The sequence below is a fragment of the Scleropages formosus genome, chromosome 3 (genome assembly GCF_900964775.1).
Source record: "Scleropages formosus chromosome 3, fSclFor1.1, whole genome shotgun sequence".
In the NCBI taxonomy this organism is placed as follows: Eukaryota; Metazoa; Chordata; class Actinopteri; order Osteoglossiformes; family Osteoglossidae; genus Scleropages; species Scleropages formosus.
Window position 1 is genome coordinate 8,658,597 of NC_041808.1, and position 27,283 is coordinate 8,685,879.

Here is a 27,283-nt window from a genome sequence, read left to right on the forward strand (position 1 = left end):
CAAACGTAAAGGTATTTTTATACACGGCAGTCATAACATATATTTTTTAATATTTTTCTATGACAAAAATTAAGGGGGTGCGATGGTGCAGCGGGTTTGGCCAGGTCCTGCTCTCTGGCGGGTCTGGGGTTCGAGTCCCGCTTGGGGTGCCTTGTGATGGACTGGCGTCCCGTCCTGGGTGTGTCCCCTCTCCCTCCAGCCTTGCGCCCTGTGTTTGCTGGGTTAGGTCCCGGTTTGTCGGGACCAGCAGTTTCAGACAGCGTGTGCGTACAGAAATTACGTCTAGCTTTACTTTTAATATTGAATTTTCATTAATTCATTCATTATGAATTACCACTTGTTTAGTTTCTTTGATATTTTAGACATGGTTTGAACGATATTTAGAAAAACTATTTTCCCCCTCGCCGGAGGTAACGCTGAACTACGAAGAGAAGAAAGCCCTGATGAAGAAGCCTCTTCATTATCTTTTACTCCGATTTACTGTATATCTTACTGCATGAAGAAAGTTTTACCCTAGTACTCCACATCTTGTGGTTTATCTCATTTTAAAACACTCCCTTTTTGAGTTTTTGCATTTGAGGGGCACTGTTGTAGCAGCCACCTGAAGTGAGTGTGGCGTTCGTGAACTAAAGAACAGTACTGCAAACACGCTCATGAGGAGACGGCACTGAAATGAAGTCTTTCACCGTTTTATAAAGATTGCAGTTAATGTTTTACCGATTTTTAAACTGCTGTCCTTATACCAGCTTGTAGACAGACTAAAATCAGCACAGCGAGTGCACCGCATTGGGCCTAAAGGGTTTCTTTTAAAAAACTGCTGCTGGCTGAAATAGCACATAGTAAAGGCCACTGCCATTCTTGTATTAACTCTTTACACACCAGTTGTGGAAGCAAAATGAATAAATAACATAGAAAAATGCACTGTATTGTACTGAATCATAAGAATATTGTATGAAAAAAAGGAAATATATTTTCATAAATCATTGGAGTGTTTTTCATTGTACTGGACCCCGTTACATGAGGGCTGAGCGTATATCTTTCAGCTGAAAAACTGCTATACGTTCATTTGAATGCACACACACGCAGACGCACACGCGCACATATGCGCACATATACACACCGCTAAGCTTCTCCATGTTCAGAGTGTACATTGAGCTTGGTGTTCACGTTGTCGCTGTCATATTCATCTTCAGGCAGCAGAGGCTTGTAAGTGTGCCTATACAAGCCTCGGGTCACCATGGTGATGATGAACATTTCAAGGATGAGGAGTTGCTGACACATCACTGTAGAGCGGAAAGACACAGGGGTTCAACGTCACCGGAGCCGGGAGATAAAGAGCCGACTGAGTACGGGAGGTCCAGAAGTACAACCTTCTACACCCAAGAATAAATATGGAGCAGCTGAACATCAGTGAAACACACAGGTTTAACATACAGCTGGACCTTAGAGGGGTGTGTGTGAACACTCACAGAACCCGCGGGCCTGAGGGGAGTGTGGTGGGGAGCAGCCAATGACGCCATTCAGGGCTAGGACATTGATGATGACCGTTTGCAGCTGACTGAATATGAGCACCAACTGAGGAAGGAAAAAGGTTTGTGACACAGGTCATTCAACAGACTGGGAAAAGAGTGGTACTGGCATGGAAGCCAAGAGCCTCTGACACAAACCATGCTGACCTGAGTGTGTGTGTGTGTGTGGAGCCTGAGATGCTGCTGCCTTACCTGGTACATGGCATACTTTGGGATGATGTTCTGGCTGCTGAGAGTTTTATACAGGTGCATGAACGTCATGACTCCTGGCCAGAGAGCAAGGATGGTGAGAACCCCCAGAAGGGGGCCGATCCACACCACAGCTCCTGTGATCCCGTACTAAACACAGAGACACGGAAGCAATCAAAATTTTCCCATTTATGCGATTTCATTTTCGTCACCTTTCTATTTCCTAAAATTTCTCTCTGGAAGTTTTAACGTGACCTGTGTTCGCTCTCCAACTCGACAGAAGGCAATTAAGAGCTCTCAGTCAGAACAGGAGCGTGGCACCACATTAATTCAAGTCGTTTCCACAGTGTTTACAGCTTGCGTCTGGTGTTGAGTTGGTGATCAGTAACAAGATGAAGAACAATGCACATATTTATGGAATGAAATGGTCAGCAATTGGTATTTAATAGAAATTTGTGGAGTTAATGCTTTCTTAATTTCAGCGATCTTAATTTAGTTTTTATTTTTGATGTAGGTCAAAGTAAAGAAATATTTAAAAGTATTATAAAGTGTGTTTTATTTTTTATAGCTGTACTTCTTTTTTTTTCAGAACCTAACCTGCACATTAATTGAGAAACATCTGTATTAATCTTTTATTGTGAATTAGTAGCAAAAGTGACACTACAAACAAAATGAGTTACAAACAAAAATGAGCTATGAACAGACTTCTGCTCCCAGTTGTGTGTGTGACTTGATGAACCTGTGTTCTGCTCCTATGCGAACTCCGACATACAGCAAAGTGCAGAAGATCACTTACATCCGATGGGTCAAAGTTTCCGTTGGTCCACAGCACAATGGATATTATGGTTAAGACGGGTTTCATCAGCGCAAACTGGAAGGATGTCAACTTCAACAGGAACAGTGTCCGCCTACGCCGTGCACAAGGGTGGGGTCAAGAAACACCAGGTATCCAACCAACATCAGCAACCGCTTATCCCGAGTGGGGTTGCGGCAGGAAGGAGCCTATCCCCAAAAACACAGGGCGCAAGGCTGAAGGGTGACACCCTGGACGGGATGCCAGTCCATCCCAAGGCACCCGAAGCAGGACTCGAACCCGCCACACAGCAGGCACCGGCCAAACCCACTGCGCCACCATACCTCCCTAACACCAGGTATCCCAAAATTTAATCCAGACCTAGATTACTACATATTATTCTGATTCAGATTTAATTTGACATTTTCAAAAATGTCCATGAATGCACTGTATTCACCTAGAGCATCAGATCAGCCTGAGACTTTTATAAATAATCATCCACAGTGCAGAGTCAGAGGAGCAGAAGAGACAGGCAGATTCCCCATGAAAACGGAGTTAAGGAGAAGTCAAGAGGAGACGGGTCCTCACGTAAGTGGAGTTGCCCAGTTCAGTCAAGGATGAAGAGAATTGGAGAGTCAGCGATCTGGGACAATTAGCACATCTAGTGTCCTGTTTACGGATGGAGGACGGTATGGGGCATGTGCCTGAGCTCAAGCTGCACGCACCACGTGATGGGCGCTGTGGGCAGGCAGGGGCAGCAGCAGCAGCAGGGTCCTGTGCTGATCTTCAGACGGGTGTTCCTGAAGCGTCGCAGGAAGCCCTCATCCCCGCCACACTCGGCTATCAGCAGCAGCAGGAACTGATACACCACGATGGAGAAGTACCTAGTGGGGTAGACACACACGCGCACAGATGGAGTTGTGCTATTTGGTCAAAACGGAACACTGAGCTCCACACAACATGGCATCAACACGGAGGTCAAAGGATCAACATGCCTACAACGTGAAAACGTGGCAGCAGAAGAAGGACGAGCAACGGCAGCGTGTGTACGATTGTGCGCGCAAGCAGTCCCCGGATTACGAACGAGTTCCGTGTCCTCAGTCTGTCTTTAAATCGGATGTTGACGTAAGTCAGGACAGTTAGGCATGGTGGGAATCTAAAGTCAGGTAGTCAACTGTTTGTCTGAGTATACAGTATATCGTGTACCTTTCTATGCATAAAAAAAAATTAAAGAAACACTTCCGGATACACTAAAACATCTTTGATACAGCAATACAGTAATAATAATGAAAATAATAATTATAAAATGTAATGATGTAATGATAAGAACAACAATAATAATAATAATACATTTACATTTATTCATTTAGCAGATGCTTTTGCCCAAAGCGACGTACATCTCAGCAAAAATACAATTTGTGCATTAGGAGAAAGAGACATGTGACTCTTAAATAAACCTAGTTTGTTATAATAATAATAATAATAATAATAATAATAATAATAAATGTAACTACAGTATTTATAATAGAGACAAATAGAAAGAAATAATAAATGTTACTACTGTCATGATGAACAGAGGACACGGAGGAGGCTGGACGTATGTGCAGAATCGCTTATTCAGAATAAAAGGACTAGACGTATTCTCGTGGCCGGGGATCGACGAACTGAACAGAGGCGAGTATCTGAAATCGTGGTCGAGGGACAAGGTGGGCGGTCGTTATCAACGAGACGTGGAATGGGACTGGGGAACGATGATGGACAGGACTTGGAAGAGCAGAGCGAGGTAGGTTTGAAAACGCAGAGGGGACGGTTGTCTCGGGTGAGATTCCGCAAGTGGGAAGAAGCGTCTTTTATCAGCAAGTGCTCTGACTGAAGCTGCTGGTTGAGGTGCAGGGCGTGTGTGCGTGTGTGTGTGTGTGTGTGTGTGTGTGTGTGCGTGCAAAACATTAAATAAACTTTAATGTTCACTTTTCCAATGTTCGTTGGTGTTTCACTTTTTTCCAATCGCTTCATTACTTCCACTTTAGTTTCAATCGCAATCGTTTTCCTTTTCTTTGATGCATCACCATCACTTGCATCGCATTTACACTTTGGTGCCATGGAGGGCAAATTCAAAAAAAGTTAAACCCAAATACAGTAACACACGAGACACTGTTAACGGGAAAAGAAGGACGTCTATCCTACCTCGGGCTCGCCCATTTATTATTTAAAACCGTTGTATGTAACTCAAATTTTGAATATAATAGGCTTGATTATGAAGTTTTTATTTCATTGTTACTTAAGGGTGACAAAAAAAATTAACTTCCGGTCAGTAAGGGGGTGGTTCGTAACTATGGGCCCGACATTCGTAACCCGGGGACTGCCTGTACGAGCGTGTGAACCATTACATTTACTCATTTAGCTGACACTTTTCTTGCTCCAAAGCAACTTACAATGTTAAAGTTACAATTATTTACTCATTTATACAGCTGGATAACTTTATAGGAGCAACTAAAGGTAAGTAGTTTGCTTAAGGGTTTTGCAGCCAGAGGTGGGGATCAAACCTGTGACCTCAGGGTCTAAACCCAGGAGGTCTAACCACTACACTACCAGCAGACAAGACTGGAGGAGTGTGCATAACCACATGTCAGTGTGCATATGAGTGTGTCACTGCGTGTATAAGCGTGTGTGACTAAGTAAGAATATCTAGGTGGACTTACGAGCCCGATGTCATATCTGCAAACATGGTGGCTCTTGGAATCCACATTCCCAGACAGCACATGGTGGCAATGACCTGGCAGAGAGTGTGTGAAGAGTACGAACAAAGTATGTTCACAAAGGGTTCCGAATAGGTACAGAGTTGCTACACAGTGGACATAGAGTGGGTACACAATTGGCATTGGCATGTGGGTATACAAGGGGTAGATAGTGGGTACAGAGTTGGTACACAATGGGTACAGAGTGTGTAGTGCATGCTGTATAATTTATACTATATAATTAATATTGTATTATGTCCTCGTACCGGTGCTGCTCCGTTGATCCATATAATGGCAGTCTTTTTGGGATACTCGACCTTCCTGTAGACGTAGATTGCTCCATCGATGAAGACCAGCATGGAAAGAGATGCCATGATGGTCAGAATGGCGTAAAGTGCCACACCGTAGGCATCAAGTTCTGGCAAGAGGGAATTTAAATAATTTAGACATCCATCCACCCATCCATCTGTCCGTCCATCCATCCATCTGTACCAGGGAAGTGAGTGTGTGTGACTTCCACTCCTCTGTGTGGTTACAAACACAAAACAGAACTCACATTGGTTCACTAACAGCTCAACTGTTGCTGAATGTAATCAGTGTACAGTGATTGTACGTAGTTGGCCCCCGCCCTACAAAGGTGACGCGCTCCTCAAAAACCCTTAGTAAGCTGAGTTGTCACAACTTGAAGACATCATTATCATTAGTATTAATGTTAAAATTTTGTACATATTGTGTATTCAACATGTAATGAGGGAAAAAATCTGAACCAAAATGACAAAAGAAATCACTGAAAACAACGCAAAGTAGTTTACACACTGAACAAGTTGACATGGTGGACTGGTATGTGTGTGTGTGTGTATATATAGGTGTATCCATCGCTGTGTGTTTGTGTGTATATATATATAATAAGGAAATTGAAATTATTATTAATTATTTATATATGTGTATGTATATATATATATATATATATATAACACTGTATCAAACAGCATGGTGGTACAGCTAGTAGCGCTGCTGTCTTACAGCGCCTGGGTGGTGTGAGAGGATGTGGGTTTAATCCCCCACTCAGTCTGTGTGGAGTCTGCATGTTTTCCCTGTGTCTGTGTGGGTTTCACCTGGGTGCTCTGGTTTCCTCCCACAGTCTAAAGACATGCTGTTCAGGTTCCCCCATAGTGTCTGAATTACAGAGAGAGTGTGTTCCACTGATGTATGGATGAGTGGCCCATTGTAAGTAGTGTATCTAGTAGTGTAAGTCACCACGGTGAATAAGGTGTGTGGGCTGGTAACACTACACAGAGTTCATGTGGAGAAAAGCCTGTGATAAATAAATAATTTATCCGTGTGTTTTTGTGTTACATGGCTCTGCCCTACATATGGTGTGCATGACTGTAGGGAGCTGATCGCAGTCAGGAACAGGCTGGTTACGAAATCACGGCAAGTCTTTGGAGAACAGAGTGATGAATTAACAAACTCAAATACGTCGCGCGGCTCAGCTGCCCGGAGGCGCGCGAAGTTCGGTCCTCGTAAATGCGAAGAAACGCTTCGTTGCGCGAAGTAGGGGGTATTAAAAAAAACTCTTCGCGAAGTCGAATTCTCGTAACTCGAATGCTAAGTACGTACAGTAACGGTACGTGCAGTGGGCGCGGGCAGTGTCACGCTCACCTTTCAGGATGTCTGCGGCCAGGGGCGGCTGCTGGAGCAGGCACCTGGGATCGATGCTCTCGTTGTTGTTGTGCTCCATCACTGATCAGTTTGGCCGCTGCTGGATTCCGGGAGCTCGGTCCGGTGGAAGGTGGAAGAACAGGAAGGAAGAAGGACGGAGGCGCGAGACACCGGCTAAGCGGGTGCAGATGTTGAGGTCGCGCGCGGTCCCATCGCTGCGGCGAAACTAAGCGGAGCCGATGGGTTGATGAGTAACGCGGAGGCTCCACCTACGCTCGGTTCCGGGGCAGATGTGAGATGCCCTGCACTGCTGCAGTGGTCCTCAGGTGCAGCCCAGCTCGCTGAAGGCAGTGGTCCTCACTTTGGCAGGAGGAGGAAGGTCGCGCTTTACTTCTTGCACACACTCGCTGAGTGAGGATGTCATGGATGATTCTCCGAGGTTACAGTTGCATGTGGAGAAATTAATATAAAGCTCTGTCTGTGCGCGAACAAAGACGGATCTCAAACCCCGCAGCTTGCCGGGGGGGCTCGAGCGCGAGAAAACTTGGACCCGCTCCAGCTCCGGTTGCCATGGTTACAGGCGACCTCGGGGAGTCACGCGGCTCAGAAGTTTCCTTGAGAACCGAAGTTAAATTAAAGTAAAAACTACAGTGAAGCCGAGGTGTCGGAAAGACAAAACGGAGATTCACCCGAAAGTGAAAAGGGACGTGGCGATAACCCTCATCCACACACGCACAGAGTCCACGACAAGAAAACCAGAGATGTAGTGGGACTATTTACAACTGTTAGTTTTGCTGACACTTCTCTATAAAGCAATTTAGGATTATTTACCTTTTTACATGCTGGGGAATTTTACTGGAGCAATTTAGGATAAGCACCTTGCTCAACTACACCACAGCAGGTATTGAACCTGCCCCCCTTCAGGTTCAAAGCCAGCAGTGCTAACCCCTATGCTACCAAGTGGCCGAAAGTATCGCTGCCACAATTCCAGCAGTTGAAAGCCCTGAGATCCATGCAATTAAGCCAACACAACAGTTTTCAATGAACCTGATCAAGTCCCAGCCCTGTACAGAGGTTGAAGTCGCATTGCTGGTTTGTGGATTCTTGATCAGTACTTGTTCACTGATCGATGTCTACATATTACTGTTCTAGTGCATTTCTGTTCCAGTCCTGAGCTCCTGTCCTGTCTCTGCCAGTCCATTGTGACCCTTTCCAGGTCATATGTACCACCCTGTCTTCACCACAAGTCTTTGTATTAGCTCTGTTCACCCAACACTTCTTCACTTCTAAAGGACGCGACCCTGTGTGTCTTTGTTGTGTGTCCATCGTACCACCTATGCACTTTAATTCCTGGTTATCCCTGTGCACTTGTATTTGCATGATTGGGGTCATTGCACCTTGTGTCTGGATGGTAGAGTAGAACATGTTTGTTTTATGTACAGATGTTACAAACAGTTGTTACCCATTTGTACAGCTGGGTAGTTTTTACTGTAGTAACTTTGGATGCATACTTTTCTCAAAGGTACTACAGCAGTAGGTGAGAGCTGAAGCTGCAACCTTTGAACCCAGAGGCAGCAGCTCTAACCATTACAGTGTCAGCTGCCCCAACCCCAGGCTCTGGACAGTCTTGGGGGGGGGGGTTGCATTCATTCCTTTTCTGATTTGAAATTGGAAAAAAAACATGAATTACGATGCCTTTATTAGTTTTTTCATTTAATATAGAAAGCAGAAACATTAGAAAATCGGCTCTTGGTTGTTTCTGAGCACACACACACACAAAAAGGACTTGTTTATTAATTTTCTCTTTTCGTTTAATCATACCACGTGTAGAAATCAAAATCTCACAATACCAAATATGACGAATGCCCTAAAGTGCACAATATTTGCAATCTGAGAGAGCTTAACCTAGAATGGGTGGCACAGCAAGCAGTGCTGCTGTCTCACGGTGCCTGGGTGGTGTGAGAGGACATGGGTTCAATCCCTGCTTAGTTTGTGTGGAGTTTGTATGTTTTCCCTGTGTCTGCAAGGGTTTCCTCCAGGTGCTCTGGTTGCCTCCCACAGTCCAAAGACATGCTTTTCAGGTTCACCCATAGTGTGTGAGTGACAGAAAGAATGTGATCCACTGCTGTATGGATGAGTGACCCAGTGTAAGTAGTGTATCTAGCAGTGTAAGTCACCATGGTGAATAAGGTGTGTGGGCTGATAACACTACACAGAGTTCATTGAAAGTTGCTTTGGAGAAACGTGTCTGCTGAATAAGTAAATGTAAAGCAGAACTTCACAGTGCTTTTAACACCTGCGCTTAATAATTAGTAATAAGACTCTTAAGAAGTAGCACCTGAAAAATCCTGCCGATTTTCTCGGTAGACATGTCATCCTCCCTTAATGTCACTCTATTGTTGCTTTTGAAAAGCACCTAGTGATCCACATTAACCTATGAATAACTCGGAGCGATGGCAGCATGTTCCATGAAGCCACTGATGGATTGTGCACAATTTCAATTAGTTTACATGTGGGTTGCTCGGGAATTCCACAAAAACTATAGATGGGGCATATTCTAAATATTCTACAGTTTAAATAAAAAATGGTTTTTGAACATAGTTAATTCATAATTTGTTTTTCATTTTTAAAACAAAAAAACAAATGAAGGTATCGTAATTCGTATTTTTTTTAATTTCGACCCAAAAAAAGGAATGAACGCAACATACACGGACCAGGAGGGCAGATCCACCTGTGGCTGACCACTTCTACACCAGATCAAATGAACATTTCAAGTCTCTCACACACAGAGACAGGTCTGTTCATTTTTACAGAGCTGTAAAGCGTGTGAAGATGTTTACATCTTTAGTCATCTTGTCCACAAAATCCTGTGTATCTATATATGTGTGGGATGCTGCCTGAGGTCAATGGCACCGTGAACGATGGTCCTCTGACAGGTGAGACACACCCAACACTGTGATAAGAGTGTTCCATTTATGACCACACTGGGTTCCTTGACCGCAGGTATGAACTCCCACTCCGTTCTTGTCTCTTGTTCAGGTGCCAGGGGTGGGGTCTCCTTACTTTTCAGGGAGTAGAACCAAATATGGACTCAAGGTGCATCATACGTGTTTTTGTTTGTGCTGTTTACAGAAACAGTGACTTGGCAGGAACAACACCGAGGGGCTGGACCTCCCTCCTCGTTTCCTGATGCCTTAGTCACACTCGCATGCATGGGCAACCATATCAACATCTTTAGTAACACAAACAGTATTGTAAATCAAGCCTTCCTATAGTCAAGACTTTTGCCAGCAGCTACCCTCTCAAATGGCACAATGTGTGCACTTTGCTCAGTGACACAAATTGGTCTTTATTTCTTTACATCATTAACAGTGAATCAAATGATCAAATATCTCCATCTGGAAAAAATCAAAACCTTCGAAGCCATTACTGAAGCACAGGGTAGAAATAACACACACACACACACACACATTTTCCGAACCGCTTGTTCCATACGGGGACGCGGAGTCTACCCGGCAACACACGGCGTAAGGCTGGAGGGGGAAGGGGACACACCCAGGACGGGACACCAGTCCGCCGCAAGGCACCCCAAGTGGGACTCGAACCCCAGACCCACTGGAGAGCAGGACCCGGTCCAACCCACTGCACCACTGCACCCCCAGAAATAACATATTATGTTGCAAATCTGATCAAATACTTTGGCTTTTAAATAATTACAAATGACATTTTTATCCAGGAACCTATTATATTTTCCCTAAGAAATAATAAAAATTGGATCCCTCATGCAGGGAATTCATGAAACACATTAACCCCATTATGTGACGGATAGTGACACTATTTTAATCATAGTTTAAAAAAAAAAAAAAAGTACTTTGTCCTGTTACATTTTAACTGTTACCAGTCTTTGTGTCAAAAGCTTTTTATATTCACACAAACAGGCTGTGGCTGCTAACATAAGTATGCTCAACTGTATATGGGAGTGTAAAAACAATGACGTTTCAGGCCAGAACAATGTATTTTTTAAAAAGGCAAAACAAAGGAACGAAAACAAATGTTTATTATATTGTTGCATATTATAAATTGTCAACAAAAATGAGAAAATTACTTACAATGCTAAGAGCTGAGGTGTGCGCGCAGTGCTGTGTACTTTTAACTGTGTTCTGGGAGCGTTTAACCTCGCCCTGTTATGGACAAAGTCTCTTTTTTATAAAAAACAGCAGGAATTACAAAAACAAGATAGTGCAAAGGTTTCCCCTCACAGTGTGACAGTATTCCACAGTGGGAGCGGTGATGGTGGTGGTTTCATACGCTCCGTGTTCGTGATCATGGCTCATATGTATTGCGATGAGCAAACTGACTCGAACCCTGGACTAGCAATGTCATTAGTCAAACAGGGCTGCGCACAGCAATATGCCCCATGTCTTGAACAGGTTGCCCTGGAAATGCCTGTGAACAGTGGACTCTGACACAGAGTAGGATGAAGACAGTTGATCTGTAATCAGAGTGGCGCTGGGGCTCAGTGCAGGACAGGCGGGGAGTTGAACCTGAAGCCCCATGCAGCGAGGAGCTCCAGGCAGAGGCAATGAAGGACAAGCCCAGGTTCAAGTGATTCCATGGAGGAACAGCAGCAGGAGGCCTGTGAGGGAGGGTTCCAGGTATCGGTTGGACAGTTTCTGGCTCAAAGAAGCTTCAGTCCCAGGGATAATTTATGGAGAAATCTGGTCAAAGCAGATGTGGTGTCTTTAGCAAGCAGAGTTTGTCTGTGCCCATCAGTGGATGTGCGTCTTTATACTGTGTTTAAATGACTTGGACAACAGCATGTATATAATACTAAATAAAAACAAACATCTGAATGTATGCAAGCCAGTGGAATGTGTGTAACTGTGTGTAGGCAGGTGAAAGTTTGTGTGTGTGTCAACTTCCAGAGTGATATACTTTGAATGATGGAGTCCCCAACCACTGCACCGAAAGGTCCATGGTGGCAAGCGGTTGCCATAGCAGTGGTCATCTAGAAGCCTTGAGCATGGTGATGCTGGGATGACCATGGTGTTTAAGGCATCTGATTTGCTGGCTTCACTGTGTGTGAGCTAGTGGGTGACCAGTGTCATACCTTTCGCTCTTGTTGGGGGGGGAACACTACTCAGCTGGGGGTCCCAGATATGAGCAGAGAGACCAGATTGTGTATGTCTGACACACACGCACACAACTGACCTTCTTAAGACTCGCTCTCCATGGAAACTGTGACTGTGTGACTACCGTCTGCAATACAGAAATGAGTGACGCAAATGAAATCACCACGGCGACAAAGAGCAACACGATGAGGTCTTCCACAGACAGAGAGAAAAGACCCACCCACACACCTGCAGGAGCCCTGCGTGACACAGCGTACCTGTTTGGGGAGCGGCACCATCCAGCTGCTCATCTGCAAAGGGCACATCATTGCCCAGGAGACGGTTCTGCGATTCACTCAGGGACCTGCGGTAGGATGGAGCATCACCAGTGCTGTAACCATCAAAACAGAGTTAGAGTCACAGAGCGAGGGTATAAACAATTCGCGACCTGCGACCCCCAAGGGCTGAAAGTGGAGCTTCTGCCCCCTGCTGGCGGAGGCCCCACCGACAGAGCCGTACCTTCTACAGTGTGACTGGGGGTCAGCGGGCAGCTGCTCGGGGTCAGCACTCACCAGGCGAGTGGGGAAGGTGTGTCCATCTCCCAGACTGCAAACACACAAGAACAGAGGCAGTGAGGCGTTCTAAACACACACTCTACAGGCCCAGTGTGTGTCCTGCAGCAGGAAGAGGAGCCAGTCTCACCTGGTGGAGACAGGAAGCAGCCAGAACATCTTCTGGTCCCCAAACACCTGGGTGAGGTTCTTGGCAACGCCCATTGAAAAGCCATTCTTATCGGGTCCGCTGTGGAACATGGGGGCCCTGAAGGCCTCTAGGAAAGGAAGATACTCACTCAATGTGTGATAGTGCTCACACACGGCATCCCAGTGTTTCGGGGGTGTGTGTGGGGGGGGTTACCTATAGTAGAACGGTTGTGGACGACCAGCCACAGGTGGTAGCTGAACAGTGACAGAAGGCTGATGAAGAACATGGCCGCCACAAAAAAGAGAAACAAAACATGGAATTTGGCGTGAGTGTCTGGCAGCTCATTCTGAGAGGGGAGAGAGAGAAAGACACGTCAACAACAGGACCCCTGTCGCCATGGAAATAAGGCACACTTCATCAGTACAGGGTAACGCACAGACCGCTATTCAAATGAGCCGGGGCCTGATCGTAACACACCCAGGGATTTTAGGAACTACAATAATTATCATTAATTATCATTGTCTTTATTAAATTACTTAGCAGATATTTCATCCCAGCTGGCATCACAACATTAAACAAGGAGACTTAGGACTGGCAAAATCTCGAGCCTTGGGATAGGGACCCCACCGCCACGACGCCCATATATGAGGTATGTCGGCTACTGTGTGTGTCAGCAGTGTTGGGGGAGGGGCAAGGTGATGACGGACAGGGAACACGGTGAACAGGGAGGACAGTTACCTGGGGACAGATCTCAGCAGGTGTCCTCCGGCAAGGCTTAGTGCAGACAGAGACACAGCGTTAGAGAGGGTGAGGAGCAGTGCCCCCTGTAGGTGGGGCTTCAGGGCTTGCAAAAAGAGCACACAGACAAGTGAGGGCTGAGCCTCTGGGGGAGGAAGGAACAGAAGCAAGAGTCCCTACAAGTTGATGGGTCGTTCTTTCCCCCCCCCCTCTCTCTCTCACACACACACACACACTACATCTGACCCAGAGCAGACATGCAGAAGGGAAAAGTCCCTCCCCACAGCCACACACGCAGCCAATGAGAGGGAAAGAAAGGTACAAGGAGGCGGGCCCTATGGCAGAAATGCATCCCATTGTTCGTACAGTGAAATGTTGATGACCGATGAATGAACCGAGGACCGGAGGCAGGAGGGCTCACGTGATACGATAGATATCAGGGAAGAATGATAAGTGAGGAGGCTAATCAAGTAGTTAGTGAGGTAGGTAGCTAGTGGCTAATCTACTGCCTTTCCTTTTGTATTTCTGAGGACATAGAAAATGACAGGAGTCATCTTGGTGAATAAGGTGTGTGGGCTGATAACACTACATAGAGGACTGGAATTGGAAGGATTGGAAGTCGCTTGGAGAAAAGCGTCTGCTAAATAAATAAATGTAAATGGGGACAAAGAAGCCTTGGCAGCACCATCTACACCTCTATGAAAAGAAATGTGCTACAATGCAGGGATGTGATTGGCTGCTTCCGGCTCCTTCCCACAGTCACTTACTGTCCAGAACTTGATGAAGTAGCGGAGAACGGTGGCGGTGATGAAGAGGCAATAGAGCACCGAGTACGCCAGGAACAGGATGAAGAACTTGTAGTTGGAGAAGCCCACACAATTATTGACCCTGAGGGGGCAACATGATGCGAAGAGGCTCAGGTGTGGCCGCAGGCAGACATGCGCACTCACACACACGTAGAGATACTGGCTGACTGTATAGCTCCATGCAGCGAAGTCCAAAGATTTACACTCACATATCAGACATCTCATTAATTCGATCGGTCCTTTCCAGAATCCGCCTTCACCTTCTGGCACCAGAACAAAGGGGCGAAAGACAAAGCTGCTCTACCACATGGGGAGACACTTCTGCTGTACCCTTGTACCACAGCACAGTGGCTCCTTAATTTATAAACAACTTATAAACAGAACTGAGACCGGAAGACTGCTCAAAACTCACAACTCGCTCTGTTCGCAACTCCAGAGCGACTTTTACCACCAAGTCACAATCAATAAAAGCTTAGTAATATAAACACCGCTCCATTTACTCATAGGTTTGGTTCTGTAAAAACCTCAGATACATATAAATAGTTGTATTGTTTTTCCCAATTGTTTTATTACAGTTTTGAGAAATGTTTTCCTTTTTGTTCACATGCTTTTCCGTATTTAAGAAGGGCCTCAAAACTCACCTCTTTAGGACTCACCTTCTCCTGTAATCTCCTATGTGCTCAATAAAGGTGAACATGTTTATTATGTTTAATAATTTTAGTAACAATTTGCTTAACAGAAAAGCCTATACAGGTGGTCTCCAACTTATGATAGGGTTACGTTCCATGAAACCCAGCCTAAGTCGAAAATGCATTTAATATACCTAACCTACCGAACATCATATCCTAGCATACGTGCGATGGCCATTACAGGCTTGCTGCCTTCATGCTGGGCAATAATCCTGAGGTTTTCCTCAAGAGAAATTGCCCTCCTCTTCTTCTTCCCACCAGTAGCAGGAGACACAGATGGGCATTTCTGTGACATTATGGATACACAAAACACAACGTGGATACAGGGGGTATCTGTATACAAATCGTGTAACAGATTGGGAGATGTGGATTGCTGCCACTGCCCAGCATCACAAAGGAGTATTGCACTGCATATCGCTTGCCAGGGAAGAAAATACTAAAATTCAAAACTTGAAGTAAGGTTTCTACTGAATGTCTATCGCCAGCTCACCATCGTGAAGTTGAAAAATCATAAGTCGAACCATCGTAAGTCAAGGAGCATCTATATGCAGCAACTTCTGTAATGTATACCAGTTTATACAGCAGTATGTGATAAATTGACTGTACGTAAGAATTACCTGTATGCATCCAAATGTCTCCTTCTACTGATGTAATCAATTATTGTATTGTTCTCTGAGATGTATGTCGCTTTGGAGAAAAGCATCTGCTGAATGAATTAATGTAAATATACTGTCTTTCATATGTGTACTTACTGTATAGTAGTTAAGTAAAAAATAAAATTAATGCCCTAATTCACACACACACACACACATTTTCAGAACCGCTTGTCCCATACGGGGTCACGGGGAACCGAAGCCTACCCGGCAACACAGGGCGTAAGGCCGGAGGGGGAGGGGACACACCCAGGACGGGACGCCAGTCCGTCGCAAGGCACCCCAAGCGGGACTCGAACCCCAGACCCACCGGAGAGCAGGACCGTGGTCCAACCCACTGCGCCACCGCGCCCCCCATACTGCCCTAATTCAGTCATTGTTAATTTCCTTCTTGATATCTTACCATCCTAATGTTCTGATTACTATTTCTTGAGACTGTTTTTAAGTGTTAGAAGGGTTGCTGAAATATTTAGACATTTCCACAAAGCCCAGGAACGTATAATTTTTTCCCCCATTTAAAATAATGGGAGAGGACCTCCTAGTTTACAGACCTTTGGTATATGGACTGTTTTCAGGAGCGAATGAGGCACATATAATGGGGGAATTTGGTTCCATATAAGTGAAGAAAGAACAATTAAAAAGAAATAAATAATCTGGAAAACATCCCTAAGTCAAATGTGTGACACAATAAGAGCCAGTGTACCACCACAGTGTGAAGGCCTTCACACGTGACATTAAAAGAAGTCACATGGAAATGGCTGAGCAAGTGTGTGTGACACAGAGCCAGAACTTTGAGGGCGCAGAAAGTATACACACCAGGGGCAGTGATGGTCCATCTTCAGCACACACCTGGGGGACACGCAAAGAGGGACATGGTCACTCTGTGTTCTTGTTTTTTTAATATTTTTTATAGTTGTGTTTGTGTCCACTGTTTCTGCTCTGCAACTGAACTGCCAAGCAAATGAAGGATTTTAAGTAAATGTTAATTACATAACAAACTGACTATTTAATTAGTCTAGCAAGGTGAATTGAGAGACATTTAAAATGGAAGAAGCTGTAGGAGAGAGTGTGAGATGCAGTGCATTGTGGGAACTGTGTACCCATGCTCTCAGTTGCTCTTTGATACTCTTGTTGAATTTGCATATCCACCTGTTCGTCTTTCTGTCCTCTTTTGCACCACTGCGGTTTCACGGCATTGTGAGAAATAACTGGCTCTCGTGTCTCTTCTCTACCTTGACCTCTCTGACCTCTCTGTCCTCCCTGTTCTTCTGGTTTGTGTCAGACCTGTCAAGAATGCGAGTGCACGTTGCAGTTCTTGTTTTAACTTCTCTCTCTTTGTTTAAGGTAAAAGGGCTAACGGATGCGACTGAAGTATCATATATCCTCTCTATATGTATAACCAATCACAGTGCTCTGTTGTTTAACATTACCTTTTGTGGTTTGGTCCCTAGACCCCGACTCACTTTTAAACCAATGAAAACTTATTTATTTGTTCTGAAGAATAGTATATAATCTATGTGAACACACAATAAACTTGAGGATTTGGAACGAAACACGCTGCTTGTTCTTGTGTCCTAATCCTCCCAGTGATCACTGGTCTCTGGTGTCCGGACGGCTCTGAGGTGGCAGAAGGCTGAGATAGATTAGAAATTATCTTAATTTCTAACAGGCATAATTATACATTTACTTATTATAGTGCTACATTTCTGAAAAGTGGCTCCTAAAGAAGAAAGAAAGTGTTAGATAATGTGAGGAAGATGACAAAGTGTGGGAGTGGCTCATAGTCTGGAACTATGAACATGGGGAAAGAGAAAGATTTTTCATCTTACATTAGCCTTGCTTAAAACTGCAATGCAAACTATTTATTCTATGAAAGATGAAGTTTAAATAAGAGCTGAAAATGGCACCCTCTCCACCAGCATCCTCCACCGAATGCCTCTCACTCCTCCGCCTAACACCACCACCTTCGCCTTCCTCAAGTCAGTTCTCGCACACTATCATGATATCATCAAATAATTAATTTATTTTCGTAAATGTAATATTGTTATAAAATTTTATTATTGCAATTTTAATATGCTACATAGCTTTTTCCCTTTATTAGGCATCATTTAGGGTGACTCTGGGATGATCTTGGGATGGTCCTGGAGCAAAAGTAATTAATTATGGAAGAAATAATTCATTATCTGGTTTTTCCATATTTGGTTGGTTTTTGGGATGGATTAAATGGTTGATCAGTGTATAGGAAAACCACAGTTAACTACTCCCTAAAGAAACAGACCACAGAAAATACCCATCACCTGACAATAGCAAGACAGGGGACAGGGAGTGAGCAGGGTGAGGACATGACTCACGTGTTGCAGGTGGAGCAATGGTGGCACCTGTCCGGTTTGATCAGCCGGCAGCGGTCGCAGTAGCGAATGGCTGCAGAAGACACAGCCATGTTCAGGTAAGTGTGACCATGAAACACACAGACAGCCCTCCTCTATGTGAGTGCAGATCGGGCTAATCATTCACCCCTGGTGTAAGTGAGGGTGCAGACTGAGGTAAACACTCACCCCCAGTGTGGGTATGGGTACAGTTTGGGGTAAACACTCACCCCCGGTGTCTGTGCAGGTATAGACTGGGAGTTCCCTGGCTACTTTCTTCAAAATCTCCTGCTGGGCCTCCGGTCTCTGCTCCTTCTCATACTGCTCCCTATCGGCCTTGGTCAGAGAGAACTGCAAGAGAGAGACCAGTATGTCCTCAAGGGCTTCGTAGCCACAATGCTAAGGCATTTAATGGAAAAAAAGACAGGTCGCTTACTAATAGAGCACCTAACAATAATGTCTCATTTATTTAGCTTATTGTTTCAAAATACACTGACAACTCCGCTTACAAACAGATCTTGGGCATCTGTTCATAACTCAATTGGATGTTATCTCTGAAGTTATTTTCATCACTACATTTATATTTATTTATTTAGGAGATGCTTTTCTTCAAAGCGACTTCCAATGAACACTATGTAGTGTTATCAGGCCACAGACCTTATTCACCAAGGTGATTTACACTGCTAGATACACTACTTGCAATGGCTCACTCATCCATACACTAAGTCACAAAAGGTTGTTAATTGTAATGTCAATCTATTTATTCACTGGTCAGGTTGTGTATAAACCTCAGATAGAGCTACAATAAAAAAAAATTTAATAAAAGCAAAGTACTTCAAGTCAGTCATATTAATTGTGATGAAATGATTTTAAATTTAAAGTTAAAATTGCTGAAAACAAAAATAAGTCATCCCCAAAATCTCCTACCCAACCCTAACTTTTTACTTATTTGTCCCATCAACATGTGCAAGGTTTCTCATCTTGTTACTGATCACCGATACTCAGGAACGGAAAAAAAGGAGCTATAAACACCGTGGATGTGAGTTTAATGAAGACAGCTCCACACTCCTATTCAATTTGGATGCTCTTTACTGCCATCTATTGGCCTGGAGGATTAAAAGAAGTGGAGCTCTTTCTGCTACAGACAGGAATTTTGGAGAAAAGTGAGGAAAAAAAATGCAATTAAAAATAAATTTTTTAAAAGCTGTTTTTATTGAAAAGGAGGAGCTCATGTGAACACATGCCCCAGCGGTACCTCTTTGGCCGGGTTCCCCGGCTTTGTGAAGATGGTTCTCCAGTAGGACCACATGAACATGGCGAAGCAGAGGTGGAACGTGACCAAGCAGATGCCTGCGGGAAAGCAGCACAATGACAGGTGGACACAAGTTCACCTTCAGGATTAAACACCTGTCACCTGCACAGAGGTGCCTCACCCTCCCGCTGCACTCTGCTGCCCTCTTGAGGTACCCTACCATACCATGTTGTACCTGGCTATAAACAGCACACATTTCTCCATGGCCAAAGTGGAGAAGCAGCAAGTGGCAGGCCCACAGCCCCAGAGGTATCTGTCACAAAGTGTAACTGCGCAACACTGGTGTGCACGTGCACACACACGCACACAGAAGGAGTGCTACTTACTCTGCTCTTCCACACTGGGGATGGTGTCTGTAGGAAACAGGAAAGAAAACACAGGTCAGGTGTACATTACATTGAATGTACTGTTAGTATACTGTTTTTACTCTGTTCTCTGCAGCACAAACTGCTATGAATGCTGCTGCCGCTTCATTTAGCGCAGTCCAACGACTCCTTCTGCCCTACCCCGATTATAATAACACTAGTGCAAAAGGACAGCACCCACAGAGCTGCACAGAGCATGCTCAGAACTGCCTGGTGCTGTGACAACTGTTGGTGGACCAGCAGCATAGGTGCGAAGACCATTCATTCACACCACCTGGATCACGGTCATCAGTCCGGCTTGTCAACTGCCAACACCCAGGACCATCCACGCGCTGCGGTCAACAACGGTCCATCATGTGTGGTCACAACTGACAATATCATCCCTGTCCTCCCAGTCTCCTTCATCCCATCATCCTCCTCACCTCCATCTAATCCTCCCCATCATTTCATCATCTCAGTCATCCTCATCCTCCCCAGTGATGCAGGGATGTTACTCATGCCCCCCCTCGACCTGACATCTGTGTTCCTGTGTGAAGATGGTGATGGGAGCGAGGCTGCGCTTTCCTGTGACTCAGGTTCAAGTGGTTGGCTGCTCTGCTCACCATTCCAGCAAGTCTTTATGCGTCGTGTGTGTAGTACGTGTGGTGTCAGCGAGTGTGTATGTGTGGGGTACTGTGCGCTCTGGAGATGCTGACTCTGGGCTGTGTGGGATAAAGGGCTTACTGACTCTGTTTACAGCTGGATCTCTCTCTCTCTCTCTTTCTCTCATACACACACACACACACACACACACACACAGAGACAGAGAGTAGTGAACTAAATACCCCAGAAGGAGAACTAACTAGTCCAGAGTATTAATTAAGAAGACACTACTAGTAGCTATTCCAAAGTAGTAAGTAAGTATCTAGCAAAGCAAACTAACTACTAACCCGGGCAAGGGTGAAGGTAGTTAACAGTGGAAAAACTAGTGTTCCACATGAGTTCCCGGTGAAAAGAAAACCACATACAACAACGCTGCTAATAATAATAATAATAATAATAATAATAATCAACACACGGAAAACACGAGCTCGGAGGCTGTGTGACAGTGAAGACAGAACTCAGGAGCGCACCGGTCTTTACGCGGTTTGCGCTAACAACAGTCTCGAGCCGCTCCGCGCGGCACCACCGCCGCCTCTCGCGTGAACAGAAAGCGCGACACCAACCAACGGATCGATAAAGACGCGGGCACTCACACAGGCAGAGCTCGAACACGTAGGCGTAGTAGGACCACGCGACGACGAGCACGACGAAGAGCACGGGCAGCCAAGAGAGCGCGCGCGGGCACGAGCAGCGCGCCACCCGGCACGGCGCCATATTGGAACAGAAGCGAAACGCGGCGAAAATGGCAGAAATAAATAAAACCAAAAACAAATAAAAATAAAGAGGGACAGACGGAAGAGAATAGGCGGTTCGGCGCGCGGCCCCCCACTGCGCACCCTCCCGCGCGCGCGGAGCGGCGCGCTCCCGCGTGGCGTCACAGCAGCCACTTCGCGCGAGCGGGCGCGTCCAGTCATGTGGCCGCTGCTCCGCGCTCTCGGCGGAATGGAGTAAAACAAGGTGTACTTCAGGGGGATTGTTTTCCTTTTATGAGTTTTGAATGTATGTTATTGGAGAGGGACTTTGTTACTGTGACAACGTATTCATCTAATGATTTCTTAAGTTTTGTTAACCAATCGTAGGAACTGTAGTTGTTTTTACTTGGTTGTAAACTTATTATTGACAATTGTTTTTAAAACTGTGTATGATATTAATAACTTTATTTAATAAAGTTTAAATAAAAAAAAAACAGGTGTACTGACTGTACCCAGGTCACAGGTGAACGTGGCGGAGCCGGTGCACACGGCGGAATAGCGGGTAACGCTGGGGCCTCAGCGCCAGGGCTGTGCACTCGAACCCGTATCAGCCTGTGTGTAGCAGGCAACAAAGCACTACGATTTCACTGTAAAACATGGTACAACGCAACACTCCGTGGTGAATTAACATCGTCTGGCACTATGATATGCAGACCCTGAGTGGCCACCAGTTGGTGTAGTGCTGTACCACTGCTGATGTGCCCTAGAGGGAGGAAAAATCTATCTATCTATCTATCCTGTTGTGGGACTGAAAGACTTGCAGTTAAGGTGCCATCAGAAACTGAAATATGAACAGAAGTATGCTGTAAAGAGAAGTTCTCCACAGGGGGTCTCTATGGGCTCAACACCATGTGCTCATCTGCACATTCGACATCTTCACTTCCATTGACTGAGTGACAGGCGTGGCATTTGTTCACAGTGCAAGTGTTACTCAAATTCCTGTTTGTGTGTGTGTGTGTGTTTGTGCACACCCGTGTCCTGCCTCCACCCATGAAGGCTGTGATGAGGAGCTAAGAAGATTAATGTCAGTGGGGGGTAGGAGCTCCCGCGCTCCTCAGCGCACTGCCACCTGTTGGTCGGGTCGCTCAGGTCGTACCCACGAGTTCACGCAGGGAAGCCGCTGTCTCCGTGGCGATGTGAACATGCAGCTCCTCCGCATCCTGGACTATTTCTGTGTAGAAAGTAGCGGGGTGAAGGTTCGCAATGGTGGCGCCGGAGGCAACAGCCGCAACGCCGACTGGATGGGCTCCCTGTGTCCCGCCCTCACCTCCATGCCCCTCAGGTACCTGGCGGTTCCAGGTAGGCTTTCTGTCACTTGGCGGAAGAGAAAGGTGTACAGAGCAGCCAGTTTGTTTGTTATGGGTCACTCAGTTTTCCCCTATTTTCTCTTTGTTTTTAACATCTCTTATTTGTTCATTTACTCACAGTTTTCTCCAAAGCCACTTACATTGATTTACACGGTTATACAGCAGGGTAATTTTTACAAAATCAGTTCAGGAGAAGCACTTTTATCAAGGGTGCTCCAGTAAGAGGTGGGATTTGAACGCAGGTCCTTCAAGTGGAAGATTGTAGTTCTAACCGCTGCACCACCTGCTGGAGATTGCAATTTTGGCTTTGGGCAGCCGAGAGCGAAGCTGCACTTGTCCACTGGGGAATGGGGTTAATCAGCTGTGGAAAATCAGCTCTGTGATGGTGATGATGATGGTGATGGTGACTTCTTCCTCCCCCCTGCACCGTGCTTTGTTTTAGAGAACTGACAACCTACAGTGCCAAATGATCTGTAAGACCTGCTCTTGATGGGCTTGCCTGCAGCGGGCAGTCAGACTGGACCCCTCTTTGCCCAGCATCCCCAGCAGGTGCACGAGCTCCCTCACACACAACCCGCGGCTTGTCGGACTGTGGAGTGTCTGCGATGCGGGGTTTTGGGTGGTCCATGCTTCTCCTTGTCAGACGGTGTGTCGTGTGACGTTTAGCCTCCTGTTTTGGGTGTCTCCTAATGCACATGTATCTCAGTGTGTGTGTGTGATGGAGAGAGTGTTATTGCTGGGTAAGATGCGGATTTCAGGCGTTAATCCTTTGCTGGCCCGGAGCTGACCTGAATCCGTTTCCGCGCTCCCGTGCACGCAGCTCGCAGTGGACGGCTCTGTCTTCTCCTGATGTCAGCGGTTGTGTGTCCCTGTGGAGGTCACAGGTCACACGGGATATGATAGTCTGCATGCATGTGGGTCAGTGGCGAAGCACACAGCCAGGACACCAAGCTCCACACCCTTCTTCTTCTTCAAACAGACATTGAGTCCACCATGTCTCTCTGTTTATCTGTCCATCTGTCTCGCCCTTTCCTCATCCTCTCCTGTCCTTGTTCAGTGTGCTGTCTGTGGTTCATCTTATAATAAAATAATAAAATGCGTGTTGATGTGCTGCCAGATGAGTGTTTTAGGGGTCACGACTCATCAGACCCTGTGCACACCTCACCTAGCGCACGCTCTCGCCCTTGTGCTGCAGGCTCCCACGACTCGTTCAGTTTCTGGGTGGACGAGGAGGCTCCGGTGGGCCCGGACCAGACGGCAGTGGTCAAACACTTAGCGGTGGTGTTCCGGCTGCTGGCCAAGAAGGTGATGAAGAAGTGGTCCATGACCCAGAATTTGACCTTTCGGGAGCAGCTGGAGGGCGGTATCCGCTACTTTGACCTGCGGGTGTCCTCTAAGCCGGGTGAGCCAGGGTACGAGGTCTACTTCATCCACGGCCTGTTTGGCCTCAAGGTGCGAGATGGCCTCGGTGACATCGACGCGTTCCTCAGCGAGCACCCCAAGGAAGTGGTCTTCCTGGACTTTAACCACCACTACGCCATGAGCGAGGACCACCATCGCTACCTCATTGCCACACTGCAGGAAGTGTTTGGCCCCAAGCTCTGCAAAGTCAATGTTGTGGAGGACATCACACTGGACTACCTGTGGAAACGCAAGTACCAGGTAGGGCTGCCGGCTGAGGACACTTCTGATTGAGATCTGAGACCCTGCCATTTTGTTGTAATTTTGATACTCGTTCTGCTGTTGTTTCCAACTCTTCAGGATATTTTTGGATGGTAGAAAGTTGGTGCAGGGATGTAAAAGTGGGTGCACAATGTGTGTGTGTGTGTGTGTGTGTGTGTAAGTTAGATAAACCCTCCAGCAACAAGAGGGTATAAAGACTGGTGTGAGTGAGATGTTTGGGACTTGATTCAGGGTTAGGGTTTGGGTTAGGACAACATAGGGGAAGACTGGGGCAGCTGGTAGCATACTGGTTAGAGCTGCTACCTTTAGACCCAAAGTTCACAGGTTTGATTCCCACCTTCAGCTAAAGGACCCTTGAGCAAGACATCTACAGTAAAATTGCTCAGCTGTTTATACATAAGTAAGTAATTGTAAGGGTGAAAGCTTAACAGTGTAAGTTGCTTTGGAGAAAAGTATCAGCTAAATGAATGAATGAAAAGGTGATGAATATCAATGGATTCCCAGTGTCCACATGCATCACTGTGTCTCTGCAGAGCTGTTATTCATCACAACTAATGCTTTAACACAACAGTGTGATGAGTTCATGTTGACTCAGTCTCAACATATGTGCTTCCAGTGGCAGTTCTGCTTTGACTTGATCCAACATCCATCTGTTTCTATTTCTGGCTGTCCATGAAGTCTTTAAAAGTCTCTTCAAGTACCACCAGAGTCCAGAAGAGTCTCTTGTCCTGCTTCTTCAATGCCCACCTTTCACTTCCATACAGTGTTCTAGAAAATACCATTGACTGAACAATACTACTCATTGTTCTTACAGACACAGCAGCACATTTGAAGACTTTTTTCTAGATCTTTCCCTGCAGCCCTGCCAAGTGTTGGTCTTTAGGGTTGTCCCTTGACTTCTACATCCCAAATGATCTCAAGAGGCAAAAGTTAACAACTTCTACTGTGTTTCACCATCAAGTCTAATGTTTGCTGCAGTTCCAGGTCCTTTCAAAATGTCCAGGAGTATAAACAGGTGAAATTGTAACTTTGTAAAAAACAAAAAGACAGCTAAACAATAATAAAAATTTATAATAATAAACTGGGGCCAGTTTGGGCCAGTTGAACCAATGAATACGAAAGAATATACAGAGAAGTATGTGACTCATGCCTGTTTGGGATTCAGGCCTTTATCACCACTCAGCACACATGTTTTCTTGACTTTGCAACCTTTTCCCACGGACCTTGATCACCTCTCACCTGTTCTCAGGTGATAGTGTTTTACCACCACCCATGTGCGGAGAAGCGGCCCTTCCTTTGGCCGGGCAGTAAGATCCCAGCCCCCTGGGCCAACACCACGGATGCCTGCAAGCTGATCCAGTTCCTGGAGACGACGCTGGGCGAACGCTCGCAACACGACACCTTCCATGTATCCCAGGCGATCCTTACACCCCGTGTCAAGACCATTGTCAGGGGCCTCATCCAGGGTCTCCGTGACCACCTAGTGGAGAGGTACACAGCTGTTTGTGTATGCGGAGGGCCGACTGTCCACTGCTGGAGTATGTCTGAGATGTGCAGGTGAATGGGTGTGTATGACCGTGTGGGTCTGTGCGCCTGTGTCGATATGTCCGTGTAGGTATGTGCCTGTGTTATTACAGCACACTTGTTTCTTACCACTAGATGGCACTGTAAATCATGGTAACTCTACTGCCAGCCCAAATGATCAGATTGTTAATCAAGAGACCAGCTCTGATACCTGTGTTAGGAATCATTACAGCATTTGGACCCTATACCTGTGCAGCATGGGGAGCCATGTTCCTACAGACTCATGGGATCCTAGAAGGAAATGTAATATGTGGGGCCCTGTGAGAATGAGTAGGTTTGTCCTCTCCTTGTCTTCCAGGAATCTGCCCATCATAATGACATGGGTGGAGGCTCAGAAACCCGGAGTCAACGGTGTCAACATCATCACCTCTGACTTTGTAGAGCTGGTAGACTTTGCCTCCACTGTAATTAAGCTCAACAACCTGTTGTTGCCAAACCTTCCCCTGATGTGACCAGAGAGCAGCGACTTTTCTACAAGGAGATGCAGTATGGTGTTGTAGTGCTGGAGAGACATCCAAACCATGTGAGGGGTCTCACTACTTCCGCTGTGAACATTGCAGAGCTTCAGCAAGCAGCTCCAGTGGTCTCATCCCCCTATGTTAGGGGGCTACATGTACAATTATAGACAGGTTGCACTTCCTGTCCTGTCCAGTTTCCATCCTGGATGTTATTCCTGGGAGTCCTTCTCCAGGTGGATCTAGACAGAGCACAGGCCTTCAGCAGCTATGATTCCAAGAGCATGGTGCTTGTTTACATTAAAGGTTAGAGTCAAACTGTGCTAGAGACTTTACCATATGACAAAGAACCAGGAGTAAGATCTTGTTTGTCTTCATAACTGCAATGTCCAATAAATGTTCTAGTTTTGCCATCTTCTCTGCTTGGGATGCATCTGACAAATGGTTTCGTTCAGCAGCTGGCTACAGTCAGACTATGGTCACCAGGAATGCTGATGATCACCATGGAAACACTCAACCTACAGAATACACACACACACACACACACACACACACACACACACACACACAATGTCTACAGCCTTTTGTCTCGAGCGGGGTCATGGCGAGCTGGAGCCTACCCAGCAACACAGGGCGCAGGGCTAAAGGGGGAGGGGACACACCCAAGACCGGACACCAGTCCGCCACAAGCTACAAAGTACAGATGGATCATATTTACCTTGAAAATAGTTCATAATATGAGATTATTGATTCTTTGTAATTCCAAAACAAAACATACATCTGGAAGGGGTACAACATGTTTCTGGGATGTGAAAATGTCAAAGTAGAAATTAGAAACATAATACAGAAATATGAAGAATATATAATGATGAAAATAGGATAGAATAAATAATAAAATAAAGTAAGATAAAAATATAGTGGTAAAAAAAAACTAAATATGTAGTGGTCTAAAATTGTGGAATAAAAGAAATATAATAAAGATGTATTATAAGTATACAATAGTATCCTTCCTACACATGAAGCAGGATAAACTCAGATCCATTGCGTTACGCCTTTAAATGCACACTAATGGGGTCACCGATGTATACATGTGTCAGTGAAGATATAAACACACTGCAGGCAAATCGGAGGGTGCGGCACCGAACGCAAATTGTTTCCTGTTTACAGTGGAGGGGCTCCAGCCAGCGGACTGACTTTCATTAAACTGTCC

The 27,283-nt window shown here is 45.7% G+C and overlaps 3 protein-coding genes across 11 annotated transcripts; 1 reads left to right on the forward strand and 2 right to left on the reverse strand.

Annotated features, from left to right (window-relative positions):
• Positions 1–149: 149 nt before the first annotated feature.
• Positions 150–7,399, reverse strand: LOC108923768 (organic solute transporter subunit alpha-like). Its single transcript, XM_018734721.2, has 8 exons — positions 6,909–7,399; positions 5,513–5,664; positions 5,211–5,284; positions 3,237–3,395; positions 2,515–2,626; positions 1,722–1,868; positions 1,470–1,575; positions 150–1,283 (listed from the first exon to the last, which is right to left on the reverse strand). Exons 1-8 carry the CDS (start codon positions 6,985–6,987, stop codon positions 1,123–1,125), a joined length of 990 nt encoding a protein of 329 aa, XP_018590237.1. The 5' UTR covers positions 6,988–7,399; the 3' UTR covers positions 150–1,122.
• Positions 7,400–10,947: 3,548 nt separating this feature from the next.
• On the reverse strand, positions 10,948–21,303 carry LOC108923842 (palmitoyltransferase ZDHHC20-like). 9 transcript variants are annotated; one of them, XM_018734850.2, is made up of 14 exons: positions 20,886–21,303; positions 19,612–19,638; positions 19,229–19,323; positions 18,204–18,324; positions 17,959–18,028; positions 16,424–16,456; positions 14,227–14,347; positions 13,460–13,495; positions 12,935–13,067; positions 12,722–12,848; positions 12,539–12,625; positions 12,298–12,410; positions 12,120–12,167; positions 10,948–11,544 (listed from the first exon to the last, which is right to left on the reverse strand). In XM_018734850.2, exons 1-13 carry the CDS (start codon positions 21,004–21,006, stop codon positions 12,124–12,126), a joined length of 1,128 nt encoding a protein of 375 aa, XP_018590366.1. In that variant the 5' UTR covers positions 21,007–21,303; the 3' UTR covers positions 10,948–11,544; positions 12,120–12,123. The 9 variants fall into 9 exon arrangements, with proteins under 9 accessions (XP_018590366.1, XP_018590367.1, XP_018590368.1 ...); XM_018734851.2 differs by having other exon boundaries at positions 10,948–11,626; XM_018734852.2 differs by having other exon boundaries at positions 10,948–12,167; positions 12,298–12,383.
• Positions 21,304–22,186: 883 nt separating this feature from the next.
• LOC108923734 (PI-PLC X domain-containing protein 2-like) lies at positions 22,187–26,070 on the forward strand. Its single transcript, XM_018734683.1, has 4 exons — positions 22,187–22,343; positions 23,547–24,013; positions 25,284–25,525; positions 25,917–26,070. Exons 1-4 carry the CDS (start codon positions 22,187–22,189, stop codon positions 26,068–26,070), a joined length of 1,020 nt encoding a protein of 339 aa, XP_018590199.1.
• The last annotated feature ends 1,213 nt before the right edge of the window (positions 26,071–27,283 follow it).